The sequence below is a fragment of the Cydia fagiglandana genome, chromosome 2, assembly GCF_963556715.1.
Source record: "Cydia fagiglandana chromosome 2, ilCydFagi1.1, whole genome shotgun sequence".
Taxonomy (NCBI): Eukaryota; Metazoa; Arthropoda; class Insecta; order Lepidoptera; family Tortricidae; genus Cydia; species Cydia fagiglandana.
This window is the reverse complement of record NC_085933.1, coordinates 26,436,428-26,451,804: the sequence shown is the minus strand read 5'-3', so window position 1 is coordinate 26,451,804 and position 15,377 is coordinate 26,436,428. Positions and strand designations below refer to the sequence as shown.

Below are 15,377 nucleotides of genomic sequence, written 5' to 3'. Positions count from 1 at the left end.
CTAGGGGTTCAGAAGCGTAAAAATGGGATAATGTTAGTTGCATTCAGCAGCTTTATTGATTGGTCTACGAACAGAACGCGAGTGCCGTATTACGTGTAGAATAAGTTATTGTTATACGTACCCGAGATTTTCTGCTGACTTACCTACTTCCTATACATACACACAACATTTGTTGCAAGCCAGAATGCTGCATGGGTAGGGTTTTAGGGCTATAATTTTAGGGCATAAGAACCCCGGCTTGTACCAATGAGTTTTTCGGACCTTATACACGAAATATCATTTGATATTTACCACTTGCTTTTCGGTGAAGGAAAACATCGTGAGAAAACCGGACTAATCCCAATAAGGCCTAGATTAGAGTTTGAAAATTTCGCGCGAGTAACAAAAAATATGTGACTTGTAAAAAATCTTTATTTTATACTCATTTTTGTGAGGCTTTCCTACATAAATGTGTGATAATTCATACACTCCACTGTAAACTGCGTCACTGGTAAAGTTTTCCAGATTTCTCATTTTCCATACTTATACTTGTAATATTTGTACAGCCAATCCTCCAAGACTAAAGCCACTCCTCTTTCACCAATCATAATTGACGGAGCATTCGTGTTACCTCGAATTACCTGTGGCATCATAGACGCGTCTATAACCCTTAGACCTGTCACTCCATACACTCTGAGCCTGGGGTCCACCACTGCCGTGGGATCGCCAGCGGGGCCCATCTTACAAGACCCCACAGGATGGTAAGTACTAGATGTATAAGACCTCGCCAAACACTCGAAGTACGCGTATGTACCCCAAGACAAGTGCTTGCACGCTGGTAGAGGGGTCCTAACGAAGTAAGCACCTCTAGATCTAAAAGCATGAGTGCTTTCCAAAGCCAAAACCCTTTCCACACCTTTAATTAGTACTTTTAAATCTTGTGGATCAGTTAAATATCCAGACCATATTAAAGGATGTCCGTAAGGATCACTCGCGTTCAGGAGTAATCTACCTCTGCTCTTTGGAACATTGTTCATGACCCGTGGAATGACTCCATTATAAAACGCTGTCGGGAAGATAGCCAAACTCTCATAATCAATAGGTTCTCTGACATATTCTTCCCAGTTCACATTGTTAACTTGTACTTGGATATCGGGAGCCGGCAAGCCAGGTTCTGCCAAATAAAAAGATACACCGCTCACTGGACCGTTGCCTGACAATGGACCCCTTTTGACTTCCATCTGCTTGTACTCTAATATATTTTCAATTATCTCTTCTTGGCTGACAGTGGTTGCGGTTTTATTTGACAATGCAACAACAAGACCGTTGAAAGAGACGTGATCATGCAGGTTTTCTCCAACCGGTAAATCTGAGATCACTGGTATATTTAGATCATTCAAGTGTCCTTTAGGTCCGATTCCAGAAAGCATTAGTAGTTTTGGAGAATTTATAGATCCGGCACTCACGATAACTTCCTTAGTTGCATAAGCTGTGAAAAGGAGACCGTTTTTAATGTATTGTACACCAGAAGCTCTTTTGCTTTCATCAAATAGTATTTTGATAACTTCGGCTTCTGGTCTGACAGTCAGATTCTTCCTTTTATATCTGATGGGCCTGATAAACTCTCTGTTAGTGGAAGCTCTCTGTCCCTCTTCTGAGATGACCTGGGCCTGTGAGGTTCCATACTGTCGGGCGGAATTACAGTCATTAATCGGCAGTCCGTTCTCGTTGAAGGCCTCGGTCATCATAATAGCGGGATCATCTACATAGGGAAAGAATGACACGGCTTGATCGCCGCTCACGCCGTGATATGCTCGATCTAACACTTCTATGTTTAGATTCCTTTCAGATTTCTTGAAGTATGGTAATACCTGCGGAACAAAACATTTTCTCATTATTTAATAGCATTTTCATTCAGCATACATTTTAAGTCCTAATTTTCTTGTGATGACCTTAATAAATTAGGGTATCTGTTGAATTTGAATATTCACTACCTTTTATGACACTATGATGATTTAGTGGAATTAGTCAAATTAGGCGTACGTGTATATAGCTCGGAGACAATTATAATAAAGGCAAGAAGCCTTATAGATGCCGAACCCCCCAAAGTCGAAATTCCTTAGACAATGCAATTACATCTGCACAAAGTGCCATGAGCACTTAAATAAATCTAGTTTTCAATAAGAAATCGTAATTGTCATGGGCCCCAGCATTGAGAGAACAACTGATGACGAGGCCCATGTCGAATTTAATAGTGCTTATGGGATGTTCTGTTTACTGAAGTATATTGGGATCACCATCCTGGAGGGCAAAATTTAGAAAAGAAAGAAGAGGAAGAACCAGAATGTCACACATGACACAGATGAAAACATAGTGCTGTAGCTTATACCAGGAAGTGAAGTCGAAAGGCCAAAATAGGCTGGGAAGGAGAATGCTGCAATGATAGAAGGCATCTTAGTAATGATATTGATGCGTTCAGCGTTGCTCACCTCGTGGTAGCTCCAGCCCGGGTTACCACGCGCCGCCCAATCATCGTAGTCGAGTTTGTTGCCGCGGACGTACACAAATGAGTTGATGGAACTCGAACCACCCATCATTTTACCCCTGAAACAATTGTCAGCTTATTCAGTACTTTTTTCAGCCTGGTACGGTACACATAAGATGTGATGAGAAGATGTAGAAATTATCTGTCATTGTCAAGAGAAGTTGAGATGTAAGTGAAACTCATGATACCTAAGTATTATAAATATGGAAGGCTGCAAGATCAAGGAATAGACTGAGTAAAAACGATTATTATTAACCACATATCATGTAGGAAGTGTGTGATGATGACGGGCAATAGTTATAGAGGATGGAGTGAGATAGCAAAATGTAGCAGATACGATGAGGAGAATTCACAACTTGCCTTGGCCAACTGCATTGCTGGTTCGGGAAGGCCAGGCAGGCGACGTTGCTGGGCATGGTTCTGTACTGCCAGTCCAAGTTTGAGTTGAGGAGCGCAGTGGACAGAGCGGGAACTGAGGTTATCTCTGGTTCTTCTGGACCAGCTTCTAGGAGTAGCACCTGAACAGTTTGGGCGCGTATTAAATTTAAACACATGAAATCATCGACACAAGAACGAAATCTTCTCATGTAATATTTGTCTAATTTTAGGTTAAAATTGAAGCATAACAAGTTTGAATTAACGGTAATACGAAATAAGCGATACTACATCAGTTAGCTGTAGCTGAATTGTTTTCGTGGCGACTTGACGATTGACGAAGCCTGCGTTGCTCAGTGGTCGCTGATTACAAACTTTCTATGGACTTGGAAAAAAGAAGACGTCAGTTAAGTATAACTTACCTTCCATTCTTGAATTGCACTGAGTCTATTAGCAACGACGCATCCAGCGGCCCCGGCTCCTACAACGATGAAGTCATAGGTTTCTGAAATTAGAGGAAATAATGCATAATGTGTAGAAGGTAAATGATATTCTGGATTCACCGATCCATCACCGATCCAACTACTTGTACTTCAGCACAACACCAAAGCGGGTAACTATGCCGAAAAAATTCGAAGAGACTCAAGCGTTCTAAAAATTCGATGAGTCCCAAGTTAGATTCCAGAGAGCTCCTGATATCCATATCTCATAGGAATCCGTGGCCATTTTATGACAGAGGAGTTTTATAGGCCTGTAGCCTTTTTATCAGTACCACTTACTAAAAAAATTTTTAATAGCAAATATGTACCTAATTATAAGATTTATAATATGCGTATGTTCTCAAAGCCCGGTTGTCCGTATAAACCCAATTATAAAGAGATAGAGACTTTTCAAGTTTTCATAATTATTATCCAAGAAACATTGTACTTTTCTTATCGCCAAACAATAAACATGAATGTCGTGATGAAAATTTAACATCAAGTAATTAAATTTCTAATAAAAATTTAAATATTAACACAATCGACTTCAGCTTTCTCGTGTTTTGACACTGTTTTGCTGTGAATTGTACGAGTATGAATGGCATAACCGGCGTACCTAATTGAAAACCACCTTTCTTGAATTATATTATCCTACCTGTGCATGTAGTGTAGTAAACGAAGCAATTACACAAACGGGTCTACCGCGATATAATTTCATTGTTTTTACCTTTAATTCCGACGTTTCAGCTGAGTTGCACCAGCTGTGGTCACGGAAAGACTGACGCCGTATGTGAAAGGGATAACGGACAAAGTTGGATCAGTACTGAAGAAATTCTCCATTAAGACTGTATACACGCCGTTATCTAAAGTAGCAAGTCTTTTACGCAGCCCAAAGGATGTCATTCCGTACCAGAATCCGGGTGTCTACAAGATAGAATGCAGTTGTGGAAGTGCGTACATTGGCCAAACAAAGAGAGGGTAAAGGAACACATAGCAGCTGTTAAAAATCGCCATGTAAACAAATCCGCAATAGCTGAGAACTTGCTGACAACAGGAACGAATCACTGGATAGAGCTACATAAACCCAAAGTCCTCTCCAACGAGCGACACTATTATCCGCGGATCGTGAGAGGGGCGATTGAAATCAAAAAACACCCTAAAAATTTCAATCGAGAGGACGGTTACAAATTATCGTCTACTTGGGGACCAGTAATTCAAATGTTGAAACCAGCAGATATATCTTCGGACCAGTGTACCGTGGTGCCGTGGACAATAAACATTAAACTTTAACGGGTAGCTGCAATTTCTTTGTCTACCCCGAACATTTTTATAAACTAATTTCGGGTAGTTTAGTGTTGTTTTTGTTTTATTAATATCTCCGTTGACATTTGTTGGGACGTCAGTCTTTCCGTGACCACAGCTGGTGCAACTCAGCTGAAACGTCGGAATTAAAGGTAAAAACAATGAAATTATATCGCGGTAGACCCGTTTGTGTAATTGAATATGTGTACAAAACGCGAGAGTTTAAAGTGTTATATAAACGAAGCAAGTTGTTGTATGGAGACCCATGCATTAATTCCTCAGTCGATGAAATTTTGCTTGGTTATTGTATAGTATGAGCCGAAACTAACATTATAAATATCCAAAAAAAAAATCGGCCAAGTGCGAGTCTGACTCGCGTTTCTAGGGTTCCGTACATAATTCCGACTCACGCTTGACTGCACATTTCTAACAGGTTTTCCTGTCATCTATAGGTAAAGAACTATTTTGAGTATTTTTTTCAAAATTTTGGACCCAGTAGTTTCGGAGATACAGGGGGAATGGTAATTTTTTGGCTATTTGTACTTTCTTAAATAACTTCGAACCTATGTATTTTAAAATTATAAAAAAAAATGTCCATCTTTGGGTTACTAATTTACATATGTGTACCAAATTTCAACTTAATTAGTACAGTAGTTTCCGAGAAAATAGGCTGTGACAAACGGACAGACAGACTCACGAGTGATCCTATAAGGGTTCCGTTTTTTCGTTTTGCGGTACGGAACCCTAAAAACACTCCTAAGTTAGGTATTTATACGTAAAAATACAAATCTGTTCATATATTTAACCGAGTAATTCCTCCGTCCAAAATTTTTTTACCAAATAAGTTATTGGTATTTCTGCTGGAATATTTTTTTTTGATATTTCATATATTGTTGCAATACGTTACATGAATATTTCCGGTGAAGACGAAAGTTTGAACGGAGCATTTTTCCGTAAAAAAATATTAACGATTTAAGACTTTAGGTATTTACTTAAATACTATTATTATTATTCTTTGGATATTTATACAATACTTTTTATTTATTGATACTTTGTCATATTGTAAAGTTTTTTCTGGCTGAGGAATTACTGCGGGGTCCACTATGTGTCATGGGCGTGTGTTTTGGGCGCTCCAGCACTAATACTAGTTGAGATACTCAGATACTGAATACATGAGCGCAAAATAACTAAAAGAGGTGAGATTAATTTAGATACGCTAGGTAACACTTGCTGATGCCAGCAGGACTGAACCGGTTAGGTTACAATAGCAAGCTAGTAAACTACAACAATTAGTCTCCTACCTGCGCTGAATCAAACAACTTCACCCACAAGTTGAGGTAAACGAGCACAAAAGGGGTACATGCGGTCAAATTTGCGTGGGTACATTGGTCACAACTGGTCGATGCTGCAATAGGTCTAGTAGCTATAACAAGTCACTTACCTGCGTCTACAGGCTCAGGGGCACGATCCGGCGCCGAGCCAAACAGTTTCACCAACAAATTGAGATACACGAAAGCAAAAGGGGTACATGCGGTGAGATTTGTCTGTGCCGGGCATTGTTGAGCGATGTTTGGCGGCTGCCATACGGTGTCTACCATATTCGAACTGCGATTTTTGTAGATAAGTTTTAGTCATTATTTAATTAGATATTTAATGCAGGTGATTTCTGTTCAAACCTATTTAAATAAGTAAATTTTATAGAATAGACAAAAAACATTTCTTATATAACAATAGTACTGCAAAGTAAACATACTTAATATAAGAAATAAAAATAAAAGAAGTTTCAGAAAAGAACGTAGGTACTATCACTAATACTTTTGGATTATTTCTTCGCAGAATACAAAATTTATGAGTTTTATTGTACATAGGTATGTAAAATGTCATTGAAAAGCATTAACGATTTTTCCCAAACTATCTTACTTGTATAGAGCAGAGGTGGCAGAGAAAGCGGCGCGTGCTGCTCACAGAGGTGATTATCACTGTCAGGATCACGATCTTACTATTAAGAGACAGTTTGCTTGGCTTAATAAATACTGAGCATTATATACCTAGTTCGGTAGTGACGGTAGTGTGTCCAGCCAAGTTCGAAGAAAAATAATTATTTTTTGGTATAACACTGTATTTCACACTTTCATGCCGATAAGAAACTAACAAAACCACATAGGTAACTACAGGAATGACCGATTACTGCGTATTCGTAAACCCTTCTTTCTTATTACCCTTTTAACCGTCAGCAATTTTTGATCGAGCGTGCTCGTGTCGCCACCGTCAGTAATTGTACCACGCAGAGGAAGGTTGGCATAGTTATGGGAGTTATAAATGTGCTGTAAAAACCAAATCAGATCTTTGACTTACTTATCAGACTGTGGCGAAATGAGCTGGATATGTAATGTCTTATATATCAGACTCTGGCGGTTAAAGGGTTAAGTCTAAAAATCCTGGTCCAGTAATGACGGAGATATGGAGTAACAAACATAAAAAAATAATAACTAAAAACATGTACAACCAAATTGATAACCTCCTTCTTTAAGATTTGGAAGTCGGTTAAAAATTACAACGTTTCGTTTTTCCTAATAAAATAACTAATTAAAGTAATTAAGCATGCAATGTATAATTACTATCATTGCTTGAACTTACGGCCGCGACGTCACGACTTTCGCAAGTAATGATTATTAATAACGTACGAAATTATCATTTGATATTTACCAGTCGCTACGCCAATTCTCGGGATTAGTTGCCAAGCGGACCCCAGGCTCCGTGCCCTGGCCCTATGAGCCGTGACAGAATGCCGGGATAATGCGAGGAAGATAAATGAGATGATGAAGCAAATTTTATGGATATGTATGTCTGAATTAAATAAATGAATTGAATTAAAAATTGAATTGAATTAAAATTATCAGTGTTAATAAAATAATAACTTGGCAAGCCCAGACGGAGATGGCGGGGCGACTTAGACACCTTCATTAATAACTGGCCGGGTAAAGCTCAACAACAGGAGTCGTGGAAATCAAGGGGAGAGTGAAACTACGTAGCATGGAAGTATTAAGAATGGTAAAGTTTATTTCATTCATCGTAACATTCGTAACCTATCTATCTACCTATATGACGTAACTTGAATATTTTCCAAGTAGGTATGTGTGGAATCTGCCCTATGAAATGATAGGCTTAGAAAGTTGTTTTCGGTCATTGTCAAAAAAACTGTCAGCGGTCTTATTACAGAAATCATATAAAAAGTCCTAAAAACATGTTTATACAATAAATCGACGATATTCTTTGACGACGACTTTGCTTTCAGACAAAGGTTTATTAGCAGTGGCGGATTTGCCCTAAGGCACAGTAGGCCCGGGCCTAGGGCGGCAAGATATTTAGGGGCGGCAAAATGTGACAAAAAATTCGCTGATGGTAACAAGAAATAACTCAAAATGTAGTCAATATTATAGGTGCCTTGAAAGGGGCGGCTACAGGGCCAGGGGCCTAGGGCGGCAAAGACTGCAAATCCGCCACTGTTTATTAGATAATTTTTAAGAAAAAAAAAAACCGATTTCTATGGGGGCCGGTGAAAGATTATTGTAGATGGTACACTATGTAGAAAAGGAGGTAAAAGTGGGTGACTTTTCTACTAGCATTTCGCTTCTGTAAGGGTCGTAGTTCTAGCCTAACCTAACCCAATTCTCTGATAGCAGCTCGGTCCTGTGAGGATCGCAGTTCGAACCTAATCAAACCCACTTTTCAAGTAGCATTTCGTTTCTGTAAGGCTCGCAGTTCTAACCTAACCTAACCCTTGTTCGGTTCTGTGAGGGCTTTTGCCCAGCAGAGGGACGCTATAACGGCCTATTTAAAGTAGAATAATAATAACTTTATTAAGTATGTATGTTGATTTATTAAGTATTATAATAAATAAATTGTAAGTATAGGAAGTCTAGGGGATTGTCTAAGGGAGAGATCATATATGGTCGGAAGTTAAAGTGTGTTAAAGTTGATGTAAGTTTTTAAGATTCCATATGATAATTCACACACTCCATTGTTGTAGCCGCGTCACTGGTAAAGTTTTCCAGATTTCTCATTTTTTATACTTATACTTGTTATATTTATCCAGCCAATCCTCCAAGACTAAAGCCACTCCTCTTTCACCAATCATAATTGACGGAGCATTCGTGTTACCTCGAATTACCTGTGGCATCATAGACGCGTCTATAACCCTTAGACCTGTCACTCCATACACTCTGAGCCTGGGGTCCACCACTGCCGTGGGATCGCCAGCGGGGCCCATCTTACAAGACCCCACAGGATGGTAAGTACTAGATGTATAAGACCTCGCCAAACACTCGAAGTACGCGTATGTACCCCAAGACAAGTGCTTGCACGCTGGTAGAGGGGTTCTAACGAAGTAAGCACCTCTAGATCTAAAAGCATGAGTGCTTTCCAAAGCCAAAACCCTTTTCACACCTTTAATTAGTACTTCTAAATCTTGTGGATCAGTTAAATATCCAGACCATATTAAAGGATGTCCGTAAGGATCACTCGCGTTGAGGAGCAATCTACCTCTGCTCTTTGCAACATTGTTCATGACCCGTGGAATGACTCCATTATAAAACGCTGTCGGGAAGATAGCCAAACTCTCATAATCAGTAGGTTCTCTGACATATTCTTCCCAGTTCACATTGTTAACTTGTACTTGGATATCGGGAGCCGGCAAGCCAGGTTCTGTCAGATAAAAAGATATACTGTTCACTGGGCCGTTGCCTGACAATGGACCCCTTTTGACTTCCATCTGCTTGTACTCTAATATATTTTCAATTATCTCTTCTTGGCTGACAGTGGTTGCGGTTTTATTTGACAATGCAACAACAAGACCGTTGAAAGTGACGTGATCATGCAGGTTTTCTCCAACCGGTAAATCTGAGATCACTGGTATATTTAGATCATTCAAGTGTCCTTTAGGTCCGATTCCAGAAAGCATTAGTAGTTTTGGAGAATTTATAGATCCGGCACTCACGATAACTTCCTTAGTTGCATAAGCTGTGAAAAGAAGACCGTTTTTAATGTATTGTACACCAGAAGCTCTTTTGCTTTCATCAAATAGTATTTTGATAACTTCGGCTTCTGGTCTGACAGTCAGATTCTTCCTTTTATATCTGATGGGCCTGATAAACTCTCTGTTAGTGGAAGCTCTCTGTCCCTCTTCTGAGATGACCTGGGCCTGTGAGGTTCCATACTGTCGGGCGGAATTACAGTCATTAATCGGCAGCCCGTTCTCGTTGAAGGCCTCGGTCATCATAATAGCGGGATCGTCTACATAGGGAAAGAAAGACACGGCTTGATCGCCGCTCACGCCGTGATATGCTCGATCTAACACTTCTATGTTTAGATTCCTTTCAGATTTCTTGAAGTATGGTAATACCTGCGGAACAAAACGTTTTCTCATTATTTAATAGCATTTTTTTTCAGCATACATTTTAAGTCCTAATTTTCTTGTGATGACCTGAATAAATTAGGGTATCTGTTGAATTTGAATATTCACTACCTTTTATGACACTATGATGATTTAGTGGAATTAGCCAAATTAGGCGTACGTGTATATAGCTTGGAGACAATTATAATAAAGGCAAGAAGCCTTATAGATGCCGAACCCCCCAAAGTCGAAATTCCTTAGACAATGCAAATACATCTGCACAAAGTGCCATGAGCACTTGAATAAATCTAGTTTTCAATAAGAAATCGTAATTGTCATGGGCCCCAGCATTGAGAGAACAACTGATGACGAGGCCCATGTCGAATTTAATAGTGCTTATGGGATGTTCTGTTTAGTGAAGTATATTGGGATCACCATCCTGGAGGGCAAAATTTAGAAAAGAAAGAAGAGGAAGAACCAGAATGTCACACATGACACAGACGAAAACATAGTGCTGTAGCTTATACCAGGAAGTGAAGTCGAAAGGCCAAAATAGGCTGGGAAGGAGAATGCTGCAATGATAGAAGGCATCTTAGTAATGATATTGCGTTCAGCGTTGCTCACCTCGTGGTAGCTCCAGCCCGGGTTACCACGCGCCGCCCAATCATCGTAGTCGAGTTTGTTGCCGCGGACGTACACAAATGAGTTGATGGAACTCGAACCACCCATCATTTTACCCCTGAAACAATTGTCAGCTTATTCAGTACTTTTTTCAGCCTGGTACGGTACACATAAGATGTGATGAGAAGATGTAGAAATTATCTGTCATTGTCAAGAGAAGTTGAGATGTAAGTGAAACTCATGATACCTAAGTATTATAAATATGGAAGGCTGCAAGATCAAGGAATAGACTGAGTAAAAACGATTATTATTAACCACATATCATGTAGGAAGTGTGTGATGATGACGGGCAATAGTTATAGAGGATGGAGTGAGATAGCAAAATGTAGCAGATACGATGAGGAGAATTCACAACTTGCCTTGGCCAACTGCATTGCTGGTTCGGGAAGGCCAGGCAGGCGACGTTGCTGGGCATGGTTCTGTACTGCCAGTCCAAGTTTGAGTTGAGGAGCGCAGTGGACAGAGCGGGAACTGAGGTTATCTCTGGTTCTTCTGGACCAGCTTCTAGGAGTAGCACCTGAACAGTTTGGGCGCGTATTAAATTTAAACACATGAAATCATCGACACAAGAACGAAATCTTCTCATGTAATATTTGTCTAATTTTAGGTTAAAATTGAAGCATAACAAGTTTGAATTAACGGTAATACGAAATAAGCGATACTACATCAGTTAGCTGTAGCTGAATTGTTTTCGTGGCGACTTGACGATTGACGAAGCCTGCGTTGCTCAGTGGTCGCTGATTACAAACTTTCTATGGACTTGGAAAAAAGAAGACGTCAGTTAAGTATAACTTACCTTCCATTCTTGAATTGCACTGAGTCTATTAGCAACGACGCATCCAGCGGCCCCGGCTCCTACAACGATGAAGTCATAGGTTTCTGAAATTAGAGGAAATAATGCATAATGTGTAGAAGGTAAATGATATTCTGGATTCACCGATCCAACTACTTGTACTTCAGCACAACACCAAAGCGGCTAACTATGCCGAAAAAATTCGAAGAGACTCAAGCGTTCTAAAAATTCGATGAGTCCCAAGTTAGATTCCAGAGAGCTCCTGATATCCATTATCTCATAGGAATCCGTGGCCATTTTATGACAGAGGAGTTTTATAGGCCTGGAGCCTTTTTACCAGTACCACTTACTAAAAATTTTTTTAATAGCAAATATGTATTTATTTATGTATGTATATATGTATATATATATATATATATATATATATATATGTATTTTATATATTTATTGTATTTACTTAGAATAATTCTTTAATATATCTTTTATATTTATTCTTAATATGTGAGGCTATTCTATTAGTATTCTACGTAATCTCGTATCTGCACTACCCGTTCATTGTTGTAAGTTATTGGTTTCCTGCTACCCAAAGGTTGTCTGGAAGAGATCGCTTTTGAGCGATGAGACCGCCTGTTGTTACCTAATGTAATATCTGTTCTTTTTCTGTATTCCTTTTCATTATTTGGTGCACAATAAAGAATATATTATTATTATTATGTCTGTCTTTTACAAATTCTCGGGACCATTATTATTATGTACCTAATTATAAGATTTATAATATGCGTATGTTCTCAAAGCCCGGTTGTCCGTATAAACCCAATTATAAAGAGATAGAGACTTTTCAAGTTTTCATAATTATTATCGAAGAAACATTGTACTTTTCTTATCGCCAAACAATAAACATGAACGTCGTGATGAAAATTTAACATCAAGTAATTAAATTTCTAATAAAAATTTAAATATTAACACAATCGACTTCAGCTTTCTCGTGTTTTGACACTGTTTTGCTGTGAATTGTACGAGTATGAATGGCATAACCGGCGTACCTAATTGAAAACCACCTTTCTTGAATTATATTATCCTACCTGTGCATGTAGTGTAGTAAACGAAGCAATTACACAAACGGGTCTACCGCGATATAATTTCATTGTTTTTACCTTTAATTCCGACGTTTCAGCTGAGTTGCACCAGCTGTGGTCACGGAAAGACTGACGCCGTATGTGAAAGGGATAACGGACAAAGTTGGATCAGTACTGAAGAAATTCTCCATTAAGACTGTATACACGCCGTTATCTAAAGTAGCAAGTCTTTTACGCAGCCCAAAGGATGTCATTCCGTACCAGAATCCGGGTGTCTACAAGATAGAATGCAGTTGTGGAAGTGCGTACATTGGCCAAACAAAGCGCAGTATTCAAGAGAGGGTAAAGGAACACATAGCAGCTGTTAAAAATCGCCATGTAAACAAATCCGCAATAGCTGAGAACTTGCTGACAACAGGAACGAATCACTGGATAGAGCTACATAAACCCAAAGTCCTCTCCAACGAGCGACACTATTATCCGCGGATCGTGAGAGAGGCGATTGAAATCAAAAAACACCCTAAAAATTTCAATCGAGAGGACGGTTACAAATTATCGTCTACTTGGGGACCAGTAATTCAAATGTTGAAACCAGCAGATATATCTTCGGACCAGTGTACCGTGGTGCCGTGGACAATAAACATTAAACTTTAACGGGTAGCTGCAATTTCTTTGTCTACCCCGAACATTTTTATAAACTAATTTCGGGTAGTTTAGTGTTGTTTTTGTTTTATTAATATCTCCGTTGACATTTGTTGGGACGTCAGTCTTTCCGTGACCACAGCTGGTGCAACTCAGCTGAAACGTCGGAATTAAAGGTAAAAACAATGAAATTATATCGCGGTAGACCCGTTTGTGTAATTGAATATGTGTACAAAACGCGAGAGTTTAAAGTGTTATATAAACGAAGCAAGTTGTTGTATGGAGACCCATGCATTAATTCCTCAGTCGATGAAATTTTGCTTGGTTATTGTATAGTATGAGCCGAAACTAACATTATAAATATCCAAAAAAAAAATCGGCCAAGTGCGAGTCTGACTCGCGTTTCTAGGGTTCCGTACATAATTCCGACTCACGCTTGACTGCACATTTCTAACAGGTTTTCCTGTCATCTATAGGTAAAGAACTATTTTGAGTATTTTTTTCAAAATTTTGGGCCCAGTAGTTTCGGAGATACAGGGGGAATGGTCATTTTTTGGCTATTTGTACTTTCTTAAATAACTTCGAACCTATGTATTTTAAAATTATAAAAAAAAATGTCCATCTTTGGGTTACTAATTTACATATGTGTACCAAACTTCAACTTAATTAGTACAGTAGTTTCCGAGAAAATAGGCTGTGACAAACGGACAGACAGACTCACGAGTGATCCTATAAGGGTTCCGTTTTTTCGTTTTGCGGTACGGAACCCTAAAAACACTCCTAAGTTAGGTATTTATACGTAAAAATACAAATCTGTTCATATATTTAACCGAGTAATTCCTCCGTCCAAAATTTTTTTACCAAATAAGTTATTGGTATTTCTGCTGGAATATTTTTTTTTGATATTTCATATATTGTTGCAATACGTTACATGAATATTTTCGGTGAAGACGAAAGTTTGAACGGAGCATTTTTCCGTAAAAAAATATTAACGATTTAAGACTTTAGGTATTTACTTAAATACTATTATTATTATTCTTTGGATATTTATACAATACTTTTTATTTATTGATACTTTGTCATATTGTAAAGTTTTTTCTGGCTGAGGAATTACTGCGGGGTCCACTATGTGTCATGGGCGTGTGTTTTGGGCGCTCCAGCACTAATACTAGTTGAGATACTCAGATACTGAATACATGAGCGCAAAATAACTAAAAGAGGTGAGATTAATTTAGATACGCTAGGTAACACTTGCTGATGCCAGCAGGACTGAACCGGTTAGGTTACAATAGCAAGCTAGTAAACTACAACAATTAGTCTCCTACCTGCGCTGAATCAAACAACTTCACCCACAAGTTGAGGTACACGAGCACAAAAGGGGTACATGCGGTCAAATTTGCGTGGGTACATTGGTCACAACTGGTCGATGCTGCAATAGGTCTAGTAGCTATAACGTCACTTACCTGCGTCTACAGGCTCAGGGGCACGATCCGGCGCCGAGCCAAACAGTTTCACCAACAAATTGAGATACACGAAAGCAAAAGGGGTACATGCGGTGAGATTTGTCTGTGCCGGGCATTGTTGAGCGATGTTTGGCGGCTGCCATACGGTGTCTACCATATTCGAACTGCGATTTTTGTAGATAAGTTTTAGTCATTATTTAATTAGATATTTAATGCAGGTGATTTCTGTTCAAACCTATTTAAATAAGTAAATTTTATAGAATAGACAAAAAACATTTCTTATAATAACAATAGTACTGCAAAGTAAACATACTTAATATAAGAAATAAAAATAAAAGAAGTTTCAGAAAAGAACGTAGGTACTATCACTAATACTTTTGGATTATTTCTTCGCAGAATACAAAATTTATGAGTTTTATTGTACATAGGTATGTAAAATGTCATTGAAAAGCATTAACGATTTTTCCCAAACTATCTTACTTGTATAGAGCAGAGGTGGCAGAGAAAGCGGCGCGTGCTGCTCACAGAGGTGATTATCACTGTCAGGATCACGATCTTACTATTAAGAGACAGTTTGCTTGGCTTAATAAATACTGAGCATTATATACCTAGTTCGGTAGTGACGGTAGTGTGTCCAGCCAAGTTCGAAG

The 15,377-nt window shown here is 38.9% G+C and overlaps 2 protein-coding genes across 2 annotated transcripts; both read right to left on the bottom strand.

Moving 5' to 3' along the window:
- Positions 1–509: 509 nt before the first annotated feature.
- On the bottom strand, positions 510–6,636 carry LOC134673167 (glucose dehydrogenase [FAD, quinone]-like). Its single transcript, XM_063531123.1, has 6 exons — positions 6,601–6,636; positions 6,122–6,285; positions 3,322–3,404; positions 2,885–3,042; positions 2,469–2,583; positions 510–1,850 (listed from the first exon to the last, which is right to left on the bottom strand). Exons 2-6 carry the CDS (start codon positions 6,276–6,278, stop codon positions 510–512), a joined length of 1,854 nt encoding a protein of 617 aa, XP_063387193.1. The 5' UTR covers positions 6,279–6,285; positions 6,601–6,636.
- Positions 6,637–8,711: 2,075 nt separating this feature from the next.
- On the bottom strand, positions 8,712–15,246 carry LOC134679361 (glucose dehydrogenase [FAD, quinone]-like). The gene is made up of 6 exons (XM_063538265.1): positions 15,208–15,246; positions 14,728–14,891; positions 11,550–11,632; positions 11,113–11,270; positions 10,697–10,811; positions 8,712–10,081 (listed from the first exon to the last, which is right to left on the bottom strand). Exons 2-6 carry the CDS (start codon positions 14,882–14,884, stop codon positions 8,741–8,743), a joined length of 1,854 nt encoding a protein of 617 aa, XP_063394335.1. The 5' UTR covers positions 14,885–14,891; positions 15,208–15,246; the 3' UTR covers positions 8,712–8,740.
- Positions 15,247–15,377: the final 131 nt, after the last annotated feature.

Bases quoted from the DNA above. Each gene is read 5' to 3' on its own strand.
- LOC134673167 (XM_063531123.1), bottom strand. From the start codon at position 6,278: ATGGTAGACACCGTATGGCAGCCGCCAAACATCGCTCAACAATGCCCG. The intron at 3,043-3,321 runs GTAAGTTATACT...CAAACTGTTCAG, and splicing joins GTGCAATTCAAGAATGGAAG to GTGCTACTCCTAGAAGCTGG. The intron at 2,584-2,884 runs GCAAGTTGTGAA...CAATTGTTTCAG, and splicing joins CAGCAATGCAGTTGGCCAAG to GGGTAAAATGATGGGTGGTT.
- LOC134679361 (XM_063538265.1), bottom strand. From the start codon at position 14,884: ATGGTAGACACCGTATGGCAGCCGCCAAACATCGCTCAACAATGCCCG. The intron at 11,633-14,727 runs GTAAGTGACGTT...CTCTAATTTCAG, and splicing joins CCCTGAGCCTGTAGACGCAG to AAACCTATGACTTCATCGTT. The intron at 10,812-11,112 runs GCAAGTTGTGAA...CAATTGTTTCAG, and splicing joins CAGCAATGCAGTTGGCCAAG to GGGTAAAATGATGGGTGGTT.